This window comes from Oryzias melastigma, linkage group LG5 (genome assembly GCF_002922805.2).
Source record: "Oryzias melastigma strain HK-1 linkage group LG5, ASM292280v2, whole genome shotgun sequence".
NCBI classification, from domain to species: Eukaryota; Metazoa; Chordata; class Actinopteri; order Beloniformes; family Adrianichthyidae; genus Oryzias; species Oryzias melastigma.
In genome coordinates, this window is record NC_050516.1 from 22,817,315 (window position 1) to 22,834,358 (window position 17,044).

At 43.2% G+C, this 17,044-nt stretch overlaps 1 protein-coding gene across 1 annotated transcript; it reads left to right on the forward strand.

Annotated features, from left to right (window-relative positions):
* Nucleotides 1-9,437: 9,437 nt before the first annotated feature.
* Nucleotides 9,438-16,973, forward strand: LOC112139980 (transmembrane protease serine 9; the record flags this gene model as incomplete). The annotated part of the gene is given in 6 exon segments (XM_024262868.2): nt 9,438-9,972; nt 11,475-11,495; nt 14,590-14,773; nt 14,849-15,114; nt 15,262-15,395; nt 16,652-16,973. Coding segments are annotated over 6 exon segments (976 nt in total), but the record flags the coding sequence as incomplete, so codon positions are not given.
* Nucleotides 16,974-17,044: the final 71 nt, after the last annotated feature.

Below are 17,044 nucleotides of genomic sequence, written 5' to 3' on the forward strand. Positions count from 1 at the left end.
ATATATATATATATATATATATATATATATATATATATATATATATATATGTAATACTCTGGTTTTATAAAGCGTTAATATATTTATTATGTGATAAATATGTATTTTTGTATATTGATACACATTTATATTATCAACATGTTCTTAAATTGATTTACATCTACATAGAAAACATACAATAATACAAGAAAGACACGATAATAGGTGTCTTTAATTAATTAACCATATTATGCAATAATGTGTATTGTATAATGTAATTTTATTTGATTTATTTAATCACCGACTGTCAACAATAAAACAAAATCTCACAGATTTATCAAACTTATTACAGAAAAAATGAAATGAATTGATTAAAACCAAAGTAAAATGAACATAAATGTAAAATGAAAACATTTGTGTGTCATAATAATAATTAGATCTAGATTATTAGATTAGATTATCCCTGAATCTTATTGGTGCCATTTATTCAGGGATAATAAGATCTAATTCTACACAACGGATATGAGGTTCATTAAATATAGAGATTATTAACTAAAGTCAAGCAGCATTTGGTTTATTACCTTAAGACAGAAAAAAATCTGATCAATTTACAACAGTTAACTTAATTTAATGTTTTAATAAAATAAAAGTTCACAAATTTAATTTAGTGTAAATCTACCAACGCTGCACATCTTTCGTTCATCAACTTTAAAGTTAGCAGAGACTTTCTGGAAACTTCTTCAGGTTTCCACAGCCTGCTGTAGTACCGAGTTCCTCCAGCAGATGGAGCCCCAAACCACACAGTGAAGCAGCGACTTCCAGCAGCTCTGAAGGAGTTCAGATTTAGAAGAAAACCCAGAGATTTCCTCTAGTCAGTCCAGGCTTTGCTTTGCTTCAGGTGCTGAACGTGAAACTGTAGGTCTTTACTCTGAAGAATCATCAGCTCACACCAAGGAGATCTGTTAAAATAATTATAAAACCTTCTGTAAATTAGTGTTAATATTTAAAGAAAGTTCTTCAAAGAAAAACGTTATCTCAGCAGAGGAGGAGACAAGCGCATGGGAACGAAGACTAAATACGGCATTTTAAGTAATTTACTTTGATTTTTGTCTTCATTTTCTTGGTTCTTGCTCTGTTTTCTGATGACTGGAGGAGAAATGTTCTGGTTCCATTTTTAAGAAAAATGGAGACGTGGAGACAAACTACAGCAGAATAAAAGAGAAGAGTAGAGGAAGCTAGACTGAGACCAGAAGACTTCAGAGAATTTGAGTCCTTTCTCATGTTTACAGTAAAACCAGGAGGAATCATAGAATCTGTTTTTCTGAGTGGTTTCAGTCGACTTAAGGAAAGGAGTCAAAACCTGCTGAAACGTGAAGCTTCGGATTGGTTTGTTATTGTAACACAGAGGAGTTTGTGGTCAAACAGAGAACAATGTTAGATTTAGTCTGATATGATTGTTTTCTTTTGCATCACAGAACATTTATCAGAGAAACAAGTGTGGAATGTTGATCATTGACGGTTGAATTACCATGAAAACAAACTAACGTTTCCTTTTGTGTTCTGGCTGGGGAACAAATGAAACCAAGATGCATGATGGGAAGGGTTAGGGTCAGGATGATCCAGCAGAGACAGTGATGGCCATATTTCCCACATTGTTACTTTGACTTGTGTTTGTGTCTTCAGACCTGAAGAGAGACCAGACCCAGAATCCAAGATCCAACACAGACCTGTCATGTGACAAATATGTTCTGATTCGGACTAGAGGGTGTAGCACTCTCTGTTCACCAGAGTGGGGCGCTGGTCAGTTGATCAGAGGAAGAGGATCCGGTCTCAGTAAATGGAGAGAGCTCCATATCAGAACATTCTGACTCAAACTGTGGGGATCTCAGAGACTGTGGTGTGTTTTGGTCTTTTGTGGTTGTTGGAGGTAAAAATGTCTACTAGAACTTGGAGTTGTTGGTAAAGGTTCTCTTTCATTCTGGTGACGTGGTCTTAAAGTTGAGTTGGAGCAACTGGATTTAAAAACCTTGACTCAACTTCAAGAGTACTTGGAGTAGACCTGAACCAGTAACAACTACGATGATGTGGTAACCGTGGTAGATAGAGAAAAAGCTGAAGGCTAGCTGTGAGCCTGAGGAAGATGACTGGAAGGAGACACAGGAAGTTCATGCATTACAGCAGGATGAAGCTTCCTACCAGATCAGGAGGGGTTTGGGGATTACAGCAACCAGCGGTTAACTTGATCTTCAGTTGAGGATCCGATGGGGTGCTGGTTCTGCCACTCTGGTCCACATGGTTCCTTTCTAATGATCTGGTTCTGGTTGAGATCCTGAATGTGTGATCTCCTGCTCTTCACAGCGCTGCAGCCCCGCTGACAGATAGTTCCCTGGTGCTGGGTTCACGCCGCCCTCGGGAACGTGCATTCAAGCGACCTCTTCCAATGAAATATCCATCTAAACGAAGGTTCTGCGTTCAAAACTCTCGACGGTTTTACAACCGTTTTCAGGTTCTACGGACAAAACACACAACCACTGAAAGTGCACTAAATGTTAAACCAGCTGAACTTTGACCGCAGCGACTCATATTTGGCAATGAGATGGTATGGATTCCCTTTTTAATTCACAAAGAACCACCAGTTTGTTCCAGATGGAATTCTGTGACATCAAGTCCTTCATGTATCGGAAGAGAGCTGTAAAAAAAAGTCTGGAGCGAGATTCACCAAATTTGAACTGCTTTGACATTAAACCTCTACGAACTCTGAGTGGATGTGCTAGTACGAGGTAGCAACAGTCCAGGGTGAACACCGGGCTAAAAGCGCATTCAAGAACCAGCATTCATACTGGAAGTGTTCCGTGGTCCCGGTTGACCAGAACACGCCCCAGCATGACCTCCATCGGAGCTGCAGGAAGCTGAAAGTGAGGATAGGCCTGCCTCCCAGGACGACTCGTCCCACTGCTGGAGGACTTCCACCCTTATTGCTCGTGGGACTTGAGGTGGTTACGGGGGGACACCTGTTGGTGGGTTTTTGGAGGGTCTGGGGGCGTCCGCTTCCTCCAGGGTTCGTAGGATATGCGGGGCGTTTCAGAGGACTTTGTTATCGGTGGTTGTTTAGTGTGAGGGGTTTTGAGCTGAGAGAACTTCCCATTGACTGTATATAAGAATAACTGGACAGAGCAAGCCCCCCTCCTCCCGTGTTCCATATAGGAAGTACCACTGGGTTCCAAAAAGGCCAAAGTCCCATTGACTTCCATTGAGAAACCGACAGTTATTTCTCAGTCATTTAATATCTCAGAATAATCATTCTTCCTCTGCTGCTTTCTGATTAACTTCTTTTTTCTAATCCTAATTTTTGGTGAAATGGTGAAAAAGGGGCGGGGGGTTAAGGAAAATTGAAAGGTGATTACGGGGGGGGTGGGGGTGGGGTAGAATCATAATGCAACAAACTGCTGGAGGATTATCGTCATTACTGTCAGGTTTAAATGTTAGTCTAAAGGGGCGGGGCCTGTCCCTACCAACACTCAAGTGTTCCAAACACACCTGTTGGCTCCAAAATTCTTCACATACAAACTTGTCAGCATGTACACAACACAACTACAGTTCACACAAACACAATCATGCATACAAACCAACACATGTTAAGAAATGTATTCAGTCACACATGCTCTCTGGGCAAAGGTGAGCGACACCTGTGCTCAGGTGAGTGTTTGTGTTCTGGATGATGGAATGTAAAAGGAGGGGGGGTGTACGGTCATCTCCACGCCAAGACCCCCGTCGAAGCAGCAGCCAGGACCCCCCCGACACCACACAGCAGGGCTGATGGAGTCAATCTGCCCGCCGGGTAACCCCGTCAAGCAGCCGGACCGGGGCCTCAGGACCGCCACAGAGGCCCCAACATCAGAGAGCAGGGAGGCACAAGAGCATGACCCCAAATGCGTGCCAATCAGATGCCTGAACAAAAGTAGGCGGAGCCTGCTGGCCCTCACCTCCAACAGTCAAAACATTTGATAGATTTCGTGTAACCCGTTTTCAAATGGAAGTGCACTCCTGATTGGTGAGAATGGTTGCCATAGAAACGACTCAGACGGGTCTGGTTGTGTCTGATTTGTGAAAAGTTGCGGCTGAATTGACTTCATTTGGTTGGAGCCGGAAGTAAATCCTTTTCTACGGATGATGTCACTCAGTCCAGATCTCTTGTACAGTCAGAGGGTCTCTCTGCTTTTTCCTTTTCACTTAACGGCTCTCATGAGACGAGACTCATGGAACCATCAGGTCCTACGAGCAACCAGGAAATCTGGTTTATGTTGAACTGAGGTATTCTCGATTGTAATCGAGTGGATCTGAGGACATTTTCTTTTTTTAGGTTTTATTGATCTGATCAGATGAGTCATCACAGGTATTTGCTGCGTCATACTGAGGAGTTCAAATGAAGGACGTTCATGTTTGTCTGTAAAGTGGAAATAAAATGGATTCTTTCAGTCGTACATTTCCATTAAAATCATAAAATGATCTTCATTTTTCAGTAAAAATGTGGGATTGGTTTATTATTATTTTCAGTTTCATGTTTCTGTTAGTTTTGCCTCTTCATTAGTATTTGATTTGATATGAAGCTCCACCCATCATGCTACAGGAGGGGCGTTTAAAGACCAGAAAGTGTGTGGGGTTTTTGAGTTGCACTTTATTTATTTTTTCCCTTTTCAGTGGCCTTGTGGTAGAGTGTCCGCCCTGAGACTGGAAGGTCGTAAGTTCAAATCCCGGCCGAGTCAGACCAAAGACTCTAAAAATGGACCCAGTGACTCCGTTTGACACTCAGCATTAAAGGGTTAAACCCCTGAAAGCTTAACTTAACTCACTCCACAGGAGTTGTCATGGTAACCATGAGGCAGCAACTCACCTGGAAGGAGAACGAAACACTATAAATAAATCTGGTGACAGACGTCAGACTGCAGCTGAACACTTTGGAAAACTTCTTGTTGAGATTTGTTAAAAAAAAACCAAGAAAAAAACAGACATCTTTATCAATAAATATCTCCAAATGATTTATACAGAAACAATCATAAAAGCAGCATTTAATGAGATAGTAAAGTGAAGAAAAGAACAGGTAAACAATCCAAAACAGTTCAGGGATTCTTCTTCTTCTTCCTGTGATTCTCTGCAGCTTCTCCAGCAAATCACAGTTTTACACATTTGTTTTTTAACCTCAGCAGTCGGATCTGCATTCCACAACTTCTTTCAGGAAAGTTTAACCTCACCTGTCCCACCCCCACATCACCTGTGACGCCACAGGTGGAACCAGTTGCTGCTCGCACTCCTTAATGACCTCAGCGTTTGACTTGCAGTAAAACTGCTGAGCGTCTTCAGATCTTCTTCTCCCCGTTTGACCACTTCTTCTTGTTTCCTTCAGGCGGATCTGAGGGAACATTTTGATCAAATGTGAAGAGAGTTGGTAGATTCCACCTGAAGGCAGAAGCCATTCCAGGTCCTATCTCCCATCTCAGCTGGATCAGATCAGAAGATCCATCAGAGATGAAGCTGCAGGCAGGAATGCAGCGGGGGCAGAAAGACCGCTGGAGGGGCAGGACCAAACGGGACTGGGGGCAGTTTTTAAAGAAAAAAAACTAAAACTAAATAAAGAGCACCACGGTCATCATCAATCGCCCACGGGGGTGTCTGGTCCCTGGGAGGGGGGAGCAGCCCAGCCGGCGTGAAGACAGAAGATGCTGAAGGACATCCAGGAGCTACCAGCTGATGATTTTAGAATGATCGCGATGAGGATCGTGTCTGTGGATTTCTCAGTTAGAACGTATGAAAGTGTTAAGTTGAAACAACCTGAAACATTTTTCAGACAACAGAGCGATCAGTTCAAAATACCTGCAAGGAGAAACGTCATGACTTCCTGATCTGATCTTCTGAGGTTCTCTGTCCGGGCCTTTCATTTTCATTACGTTGGGGGCGGACCCCAGTTACATTTACGTTTGCGGCTCTAAAGGGGAGAAACAGCTGCAAACCGGTTTTACTATCATTATTGTCACAGTTCAATACTGTAGCTCGGCGCCGGTCCCTCTAGCTCCTGCATCGTATCATCTTCACACAGCCTTCAGCTGAAGACGGCTCCAAGTTTCCTGATGCTGAGCACAACGTCAAGCAGGAAGATTAGGAAAAGTAGTTAAAATCACTCAAAGCAAATAACTGATAAATGTATTTACAACCTTAACAGGAAGAAACAGATGATGTTAAGGAATCAGGTTTATTTATTGGGAAGAGTTCTACAAACATCAGTGATCATGTCTCCATGTTTGGGTTATTATTATTATTCAAAGATTTTCCCGGTACATGAGGCTGTGTCGGTATGACAGTCGTTTCCACAGTGTTTCTGTGTCTCTGTGGCTGAGCTAGAAGCCTCACTGACTCAATCCAAATTCTTATTATTCATTTAGCCCTCCAAATGGAGCTATGAAAAAACAGTGTCTAATATTTTGGACGTCACTTTCGTTTAATGACGTCATCAATAATCGCTGGTCTGCTAGCGCTACCGCGGAGCTTCCAGTGCTTGAATATACTTAACAGCACTTCCATTTAAATCTGTAGTTCAGAGAACTTCCACGGGCTTCTCAGCGCGACGCAGTTTAGCCTCGCAATGGAGGACTTGTTTACTCTCTGGGCGCCTCCGGCTCGCTCATTGCTTTTGGTGTGGATGTACCTTCAGACTGCAGGGATGAAGGCCGTGTTCATGCAGCAGTTTCAGTAAAAGAATGATCAAGAAAAGCGTCAAAAACTACGTCATATTTGTACGAGAGTCCAGGAGAACCACGACAGACTCCAACCTTTTACTGTTTTGACCTCAGAGGAACTCGGACCGACCGCTGCAGCTGAATGAGGTTCATAGAGACCTGTTTTTCCAAGAATGCTGCCTGGAAACGTGTTCCTCTTATTAAGGCAGCGGAATAACAAGAAACCATTATGCTGGAATGACGGCCGGGCTGCCATGACTCTGGAAGGGCGGGGCAGAGAAATGCTGCGGAGCATGTGATGGTTCAGGTCTGAACCGGGCCGGACAGAACCACATGCTGGTTCCCATGCTGCCCTTCTTCATGTCTCTCTGCAAACATTTCAGTTGAGGTTAGAGGCGATCTGCTGCTGCTTAAAAATCTCCACCGAAACACGACTGTCTTCTGTCATTTTGTTGGCCTGTTCGTCTCATCAGAGGAACTTCAGGAACCGACGCGTCACGAGTTTCCCTTGAAAGTTTTCTGGAGCAAACCCAGAAGAAGATGAACCGGGTCGGGTGTGTATTCAGAACTGCTGATCCTCATCCTGTGGTCTATGGCAGTTCATGGTTTCCCAGTTTCACTCAGTGAAGTTTTCTCTTTTCTCTATTTATTTTTAATTCAATTCAATTCAATTCAATTTTATTTATATAGCCCAATATCACAAATTCAATTTGCCTCATTGGGCTTCATGCCTGTGCCAGTAATCCAGTCAGTGAAACCAGCTTCCTGCTTTTTATGACCCAATTCTCATATCACTGGTCACGACTTCTTTGGATTTTGTAAATGATTCTCTTCAGACAGGAGTTTTCTGTTTTAAATAAAATAGTTTGAATAAAGATAACAACTACAAAGTATCAGTCTGGTTTCAGGTCAAAGCAGTTCTCCTGGACTCACATACATCTGTCCTGGTGCTGCTGCTTCTGTCCTTCACTGGTTCTATTCTTATCTCACAGATTAAAGTTTTTTGGAAACGCTCTCAGGAGTCCATGGAATCCCTTGTGGGGTTCCCCAGGGATCAATTCGAGGCCCAGTAGTTTGTTTTTTTTAATGTTTATATGCCACTTGGGGGCTTTATCCGGAGGCGTGGCTTTTGTCTTTGTAAGCCTGATGACACCTTTGAGTGGCACTATGTTGTTGTTCACCTTTTGACTTATCCTATTAGCGAATCAGTTTACCGATTCTCACAGGTGGTTTGGAAGAGATTTTTAAACCGGATGACTTTCCTGACACAATCCTGTATTTTTATCTGGGCTGGGGACCGGCACAGGGACCCCCAGACTTAGGCCCCCCAGTGGCCACATATTTAGGCAGCAGCGTTAAAGGTTAAACACAAGGAGCCACAGTGGATGAAGCTCATCGAGCACCCTGGGAATAGAATGGATTCACACACTTAACCTACGGAACCATCCAGCCGCTGCTCTAAGGGGGGGATATATAAACAGAGAAAAGGCAGTGGGCCTAGGGTCGAACCCTGGGGAATCCCACACTTGATTTAAGGGACTCTTAAGGAGAAGTGTATAACATAGTGGTGATCCACCAAAACCATCCTCATTAATATGAACTATTTTATGTTTCCATCTGTTACATATGAATATTATTCATTGAAGCAATTTCAACATAAATAGATAATTTAAATAGACCCAATTCATACAATACATATTGTAAAAACAAACTCAGCGCGTGGAAGTCTCCTCCCACTGTGATAGATTTGGTTTGGAGCAGCCGTGGTGCGTTCAGTAGCAGCGTGGAAGTTCTCATACTGGCCCCTTTGTTGCTCATCATTGTCACCAAACTCTGTTACCTGTCCAGACAGACCTGCTGGAAGGCTGGAAGTGAAGCACAAATCATTCTCCTGCTGAGAAGCCGGCTAGCTTCAGGGTCGGTTGGCATTTTGGGACAATTTGAGTCCAATTTTCCAGGAAAAATCCATCTTAAGAACGGCTCACGGCAGCAACTAAATCAACTTATTCTGTTAACTGCAGAACAGCGAGTGATTCAGACAAAAATCGAGAGCAGCTACCGCCTACAGCCTGAAGAAGTTGCTATGATCGTCCAATCAGAGGCGATTATGTCATCATCCGTACTCATGAAGCTACAGAGAGTCTAACTCAAATTCTGATTGGTTGAATCAACGTAAACATGTTTAATCCATATATGGTGATGGTTTAATCAGCAGTGATTTTATGGAAAGCTGTCTGCAAAACTGGAAGTGAAGACAGAAGCTCTGACTGTACGAGAGTAAGGCAGACTTTCATGAACCTAGCAATGAGTGAGGGCTAAAATCTGATTGGTTAGAAACTTTCATGAAATACAGTCTGACAGCAGCTCAGCCGGAGCGTAGGGCTGTGAGAGAAGCTGAATGATCTACAATATACTTAGGACCAATATAGATTTATATAGAAACATTTCTCTGAGATTTAGAAACTTCTTTTTAGATCATTTTAGGCCTTCACTGAAGGCTTTGCAGGCAGTACAACATACAGTACATTTCATGGATGACTGTTGGTGTTCATAATTATTTATGTCACATAATTAGGATTGGAAACAATTTTATCTTTTTAAATGTGTTTTTCTGAAGGATGATGATTATTTTTATGTCTCACACTTCCCTTTATTTAACGTCCTCTTCAGTTTGTCCGTCTGTTTGAGGAAGAGTCTGGCAGGCTGTGAACACCTGTGAAAGGTGAGGCTGGAACAGCTCCGTCAAGCAGCAATACTGAAGACAGAGAAGACGTCCAACCAACAACACTGAGAACAGGACAAAGCTGGTGTCAGCAGACTCCACCAAATCTGGACGTTCTTCAGGAGATCAACAACCAGATCAGCAGTCAGTATGGCAGCAGCAGACAGAGCAACTTCTCTTCCAAAAGAAATAGAAATGAAGGGACAGTTTGGTTGTTGACCTCTGAGTCAACGGTAGGCTGTAACAGTTGGAATCTGTGAGAAAGAAATAGAACCGGTCCAGAACCGAACCACGGCACCGCTCAGATCCAGAAGCATCAGGACAGACAGAAGGATCTGCTCCTCGCTGAGGCGGCGTTGGAACACCTCCTCTGATTCCTCCAAACACAAACGGGTTTGAATGTGCTGCAGGAAAAGGGCGTGAGCGCTCGGAGGTGAGTTGCCTCATAGGAGCTCATAAAAGGGCAGGTGTGCAGCAGGTGGACTCACAACATCATGAGGTTCTTCACCTGCGGAGTCCTGCTGCTGGCCCTCACGGCTACAGGTGAGTCTGACAGCATCAGAGCTTTATTTTGAAAGGAAATGTTTGGGAGGGATGTGAATGTCTGTGATGAGTGTCTGTTGTGTTGTTGTTAATTCGGACAAAAGGTGAAAAACAGGAGAAGATTTCATCTGTTGAATCTAATGATAAAAATCCAGACATGTCGGTTTGACCTTTGAAGTCCCACTCCGATCATCTTCTGATCTTTTCCCAAGACATTCCCAGTTTTTAGCCAAAATCTAAAATCATGTGTTGTGTTGTGGTTCCAGAAGAGAAGAGATGATCCTTTCAGGGTTTCACCCGAAAACATTCAGCAGCATGAGACTTTCACTCTTTTGGATTGAAAAAAGTGAATAAAATGTCTTTTTAAGTATTTCTTAGTAATGATGGAGGAAGCTGCTTCAGTCTGATTTAAAAGATTTGGGAGAAAATCAATGCATAGATCCTTTCTGCATGTCTTGAAGCACATCATCATCATCATCATCATCATCATCATCATCATCAGTCTGTTTCACAATAAAAGCTTCCGCCCTCGTACCTTCACTGAAATGTTCCGCTCATTCTCATTCACGCTGGAGGCGGCAGGAGCGTCACGGTTCAATGTTAAGTCAATGTAAAACCGCCGTCTGACGTGGCGCGATTTAGATGTCAGGCTCGGCAAGTTGACGCGGCGTGTAAACCAATCAGAGACTTAGCTTTGGGCATGTGTCGTTTTCAGTGACTCGATCAAAGGGTAGAAAACCAAATTCAAGATGGCGGCACGATGCGAGACTTTTGTCCTGAACTTTGATCCATTTTCTTAACCCGCGGGGTTGCTGGAGACTGCACCAGTTACTGTTGGGCGAAGGCGGGATGAACCCTGAACTGATCAGCAGCCTGTCACAGAGCCCATGGCGCTGGATCGATGGCTATGCTAGGAAGCTGCCTGGTGGACAGCTTAGCGAGCTCCGCTCCCCAGGCACCCGGCAGAGCTAGCGAGGTCTACGTCCAGGCTGGAGGTCTCTGGGCAGCAGCAACCGCTATGCTAGGCGGTTAGCTTCATAGGCTGATGATGTTATCTTATTTTGATCAAGACAATAACAATAAGGTCCTCCAGTTTTAGTTTTATTTCCCCCTCCCATGTTAATGCTCAAACTACCACAGACTGATGGAAGTAACGTTTGAAACGGCCCTCAGGTGCAGCTCTCTCTGCAAGAGTGAAGGACTCAGAATCCAGAGAGACTCTGAAAGGTGAAAACAGACACAGCAACATGTTCGCTGGGGTCTCTGTAGAGCTCTCCAAAACATTATAAACCCAAGCTACTCACTCAACATTACTCATGTTTAACATGATGAGGCAACAGATGAATTCCAGAAAAACTTTGGCATCAAGCAGTAAATTTGACAAGCGTCAAAAGACGTGAATTTGAGGCGTCTGGTGTGAATGCAGCATCAGAGGAGATGATCCAGTCTGACAGGTTCCTGACATGTGGAGAAAACATCTGAACTGTCTCTTCTCTCTGCAGGAGGAGATGCACAGATCGATGGTGAGTTCTGCTTTTTTCACTCCTTCCTTGATTTTTCCTGAAACAAAAGACTCTAGAGTGACAGAACAGATCCGGACTCTGTGGATCCAGTTTAGACCGTGTCTGAACACAAGACAGATCAGCTGAAGGAGCAGGAAGGCAGACGCTGAGCCTCAGCAGCATCACCGACGGATCTTTGGGACCAACTGGGTTTTCAGCTTCTAGAGCAGAAAAGAGGAAAAAATGACGTTTAGTGATAGAAGGTCCACGTCTGAAACCTGAACCGGATTCATGGAAAACTCATTCATGTCTGCTCACTGGTTTCAATCAATATCATTAGTAGAACAGGAGTGGGATGATAGAAGTTCACGTTCCTCAGCTCCTTTTTAAACAATGACTTCAAGCTGCCCCACCATGATTTTCTTAAGCCTTTCAGAGTGAACGATATTCACATACATGATCATATATTACCTTTGGAACACTAAAAAACACATTATTTATGAAATATTAGTTATATTTTGTGAGTAGTTTCCTACCCGTAAGTAAAACAATTCAATTCCTGAAGCTCCGCCTCCCGCTGCGTGCGGCTGCAGTGCACTTCATGACATCATCCCAGAGAAATCCGTGTGTCTGCATTCCTCCCAGGAAAATAATCCAAACTTCTTCAAAGATGGACGCACATATGATTATCTGCCTTTAGTCTGGCCATCAGTACACTGTTTCACAACACAAACACACACGGCTTCTGTGCTGGACCGGGGGTTGGGGGGGTCTCAAAGGACTGATGCGTCTAAAGCAGGAGTCTCAAACTCGCGGCCCGTGGTCCATCTACGGCCCCCGGGTAAACTGAGTTTGAGACCCCTGGTCTAAAGTAACTAACACCTGTTTGAGCTGGAATTCATAGAAGACAGGACACAACTGGAAGATGTACGAGATTCTGCATCTAAAATGAAAGTTTTTTACTGATCATCACTAGCTCTGTGGAGAAACTGAGTGTTGCGCATCGTGCTGAGGTCAGCACGTTTCCACCCGCTCGTTTTCGTGGGTATGGGAGGGGCTGCTGGAGACAGTGCAGGTTTTTAGAGGATTACTCTTAAATGCTTGAATGGATCAAAATGCTGCTCTGGGGTTCTTTATAGTGAGGAATGAGCAGTAGAATGTGTTTAAAACCTCAAAAAGTAGAATTTTCATGGTAGGACCCCTTCAAACTCTTTTTGACAAACTTCACATTTAATAGATTCACTGCGTTGTTAAACTGTAGGTATTAGTACAAATATAGTAAATATTAAATCAATTATTAGAACTTGAATCCTCCTATGTTTTTAGGTTTAAATCGTTTTTGACCAAAATTGACTTTTCAACCCACCTGCTCTGTTATTTGGTCCAAATGACTGGAGTAGCACAAGGATCACAACACAACTTGTCGTGTTGTCATGGTAACAGCTACAGCTTGCACTATATCTATTTATTTATATCTATGACTGCACACACACATATATATATATATATGCTGGTTTTCTTCAGCTTTCTTAATTGATGCAGACCTTAGCAAAACTCTACAAACGTGCTATAATCATGTCTGTTCTTCCCTGAAGTCGGTCTGCGCGGTTCCAGGATGTGGTTTGGGGATTTTTGTCTTTCTTTGAAACATTCTTTTCACGATTCTTTCCTCTAAACTCTTTTGAAATGATTCAGAACATTCCAGATTCTTTTGTAATGTCTGAAGGAAGTCATCACCTAGAAAAGAAAAGAATAGAAAATGCAAGTTGAGCAATGACTTGCTAAACCTGCTGTGACTTCAGTCAAAGTTTCCTCTGCACGTTTCATTAAAAACATTTCTAAAAGATTTTCTGGAATCTGTCAAAATGTTTTCCATATTTCTTTTGTCTTCCAGTCAGATTTTTTGAAAACATGCTACGGCGAAGCTCGCTCGATACGCTGGCAGACAGACACTGCGGTGCGGTTCCTGAACTTTGAGATATTTTTCTTATTCTCATCAAACCAAATAAAATAAAAGGTCCCCATATTTTATTTCTGTACTTATTTTTCCCCTCCTGGGTTAATGTGACATAGAGAGCCTTCAAACTCATCCACAGAGATGCACAGAAACACCGCGGAAGTGACTGTCATAGCAACCCTGGAGTGAGAGTGAACTGTGAACCCAGACGTGTGGACATGTCACTGATGTTTATGTAGAACTCTTCACAGAAAATAAACCTGACTTCTCTACATCATCCGTGTCTCCCATACATTCAAAGTGAGATGAACACAGACGCGCTCCATGTAGCTGTCATGCTAAAACATTAGCTGGTAGCTCCTCCCACATGCGGCTGTGGCATCAAGCTCAGGAAGGCGGCGAGCAGCGAATTCGCCCCACTTTCCACACACTTTCTGGTTCACACTGAGGCCGCTTCCTTTCGCCGTCCTTGTTATCCTATGGTGCGGTTCATACCAGGCGTGAGCCCGCCGCGGTCCTCCGTGGAAGTCGTGCAGCTGATTGTTTCTGTGTGTGGTCTATGTTGTGCGCGAGCCGCGAGCGATCCGCATCAATTCTGGCAGGAAGTGACATCAAGATATATGAGAAAATCTGCTCAATTTTCAAAATATAACCAGTTTTTCACAATAAAACACTGCGATTGACAAATGTGATCATGTTTTTGTATCTACACAGACTGTAGAGATGAATATAAACACACAATCACAACACACACACTTCTCTGTGTCTCAACAACAGATACATTGAAGAAGTGTAGATCTACTAACTACTCGACAATTGTAGTCCTAAAACAATTTACAGGGAAGCTGAAGAAAAACTAAATTGAAAAAAATAGTCATAAATTCATTTTTAAAATTCTTTTTATCAACAAAACCAAAAATTTATTAAGAAAACAAAACAAAAATAAATCTCAAAAAAGTTTCAAAAATGTCTTTTTTTCTGCATTTCTTTGCATTTACAATACATAATGAAAATAAATGTTTTTCAAATCACATTTTTTTCAAATTGTAATATTTCTTTATTTTTACAATGGATACTTTAAAGTTTAAAACTGTTTTCAAAATTATATATTTGTTCTATTTAAATGAAGCAGCCGGAAACATCTTCTGTCTCCTGCAGTCTGTGGCAAAGCTGCCCTCAACACCAAGGCGGAGTCCAGGATCGTTGGAGGCCAGGCTGCGACTGCGGGGTCGTGGCCCTGGCAGGCCAGGCTGCTGATCCCGGTGACCGGGGGGACGGCTCTCTGTGGGGGGTCTCTGATCAACAGCCAGTGGATCCTGAGTGCTGCTCACTGTTTCAGCAGGTGAGCTCTGCTCTGGTCACATGACCTCACCTGCCTGCAGCTTTTATTTACATGTAAACATGTTTGTTTTTTCAGCACCAGTACCACAGGTGTGGTTGTTAACCTGGGAGAGACTCAGATAAACAACAGTCCGAACTCCGTGAGCCGGAGTGTGTCCCAGATTATTGTACATCCAAACTACAACAGCCAATCTCAGGACAACGACGTTTCTCTGCTGAAGCTGTCCTCGTCTGTGACCTTCAACGACTACATCAGCCCCGTTTGTTTGGCGGCAGCGGGCAGCGACTTCCCCGGCGGGACCACCGCCTGGGTCACCGGCTTTGGGACTCTTTCATTTCAAGGTCAGGGATTCAACTTGTAACTCTGTCACCCCATAACGTGTTGATTTTATTAGGGTTCCATCTTTGATAGAAACTAAACTTATTGAGTTTTTGCTCAGCTGCTGCATTTCTGAAGGTTCTTGACTTCATCGTTCTCTTCTTTTTCAGGTTCTGCGTCTTCAACCCTGCAGGAAGTCAGTGTTCCCATCGTGTCCAACACTCAGTGTAGCGCTTCTTATGGTTCGATCACCAACAACATGATCTGTGCCGGTCTGACAGATGGAGGGAAAGATTCCTGTCAGGTGAGTCTCAACCACCAAGATGTCCCTTAAAATCTCCCAAAAGACTCTTAATTTCTCCTGAAAAAAAAAAGGTCCTTAAAAGTTAAAATGACTTTCGGACAACTTCTGAGGAAGCTAATGAGGTGAATAGAAATGTTCAGTTCTTCTGATCCTTAAAGAAGAATTACACGAGAGGACAAAGGAGGACTTGCAAGCTCTTGGTGGACTACGTGAGTGAGGACAGGAGCACACAGGTTGACCAGATCCTATGTAGATGTTATCTGGAAGAGATCCGTGAGTCCGTTCATCTCCCAACAATATGGACAACTTGAAATAGGTGGATCATTTCAGAACAAGAGAATGTTGTGGAACATTTTAGACTGTTGTAGATCGATGTAGACTGTTGTACACTTTTGTAGACTGATGTAGATTGTTGTAGACTTTTGTACACTTTTGTAGACTGTTGTAGACAGTTGTAGACTTTTGTAGTCCATTGCAGCCTTTTTAGACCGTTGTGGACTACTGTAGACTGTTGTAGACCATTTACGACTGTTATAGATAATTGTAAATCGTTGTAGACAGTTGTAGAACCTTGTCGACTTTTGTACTTTTATAGACTTTTGTAGAATGCTGTAGATCGTTGTGGAGCATTGAAGACTTTTGTAGTAGTGTAGATTTTTGCAGACCGTTGTTAACTGTTGTAGACCGTTGTAGAGCGTGGTGACTTTGTAGACTATTGTAGACTTTTGTAGACTGTTGCAGAGGTTTTTAGTCTGTTGTAGACTTTTATAGACCGTTGTAGACAGATGCAAGCATGTCATACACATTTTTCATTTCCCCCTGAACACGTGGGCGTTGACAGGCAGTGTAGATCCATCATTGAAGCTGCAGATTGAGCTGCTCCTCCAGAGGAAGGTTGGAGGTCTAGAGCAAAAGTGTCAAACTCCAGGCCTGGAGGGTCGACGTTCTATATGTTTCTCAACTAACCTCCCACTGAAGCTCTTTATTGGCTAAACACACCAGATCCAGGTAATTAGCAGCAGATAAGACGGGATTTCTGAAAAAAACATCAGAATGCCGACCCACGAGGTCTGGAGTCTGACACTTGTGATCTAGAGGGAATGACAGCTGGATGCCATCGCAGGAAGTCATTATGCAGCTGTCTGACCAGGAGGGGGCGCCCAAAAAGAGCCATGACACTGCAGACATGTTGGCTTGTTGCTATCCCGGGAATGACACAGAAATGAAAAAATAACCGACATGTGTGCTGTGTGCAGGGAGACTCCGGCGGTCCGCTGGTGAGTGAGCAGAGTGGACGCTGGATCCTGGCAGGAATTGTGAGCTTTGGACGAGGTTGTGCTCTACCTAATTTCCCAGGAGTCTACGCAAGAGTGTCCGAGTACCAGACCTGGATCGATACCCAAATCACCAGCAACCAGACGGGCTTCATCGTCTTCAACTGCAACAAAACTGACCTCAGTGGGTCGTGTTCTGGAGAGCCACCAATTACAAATGGCACTACCAGTAGTACCACCACTACAACGCCTGATGTACATCAAACTACAACTACAAGCCCACCAGAAACCACCACACCCAAAGGTAACCATTTGTTCTGGGAGATTACAAATCATTTCTAGTCATTTTTCAACTCTGGTTAATGTAAAAATATA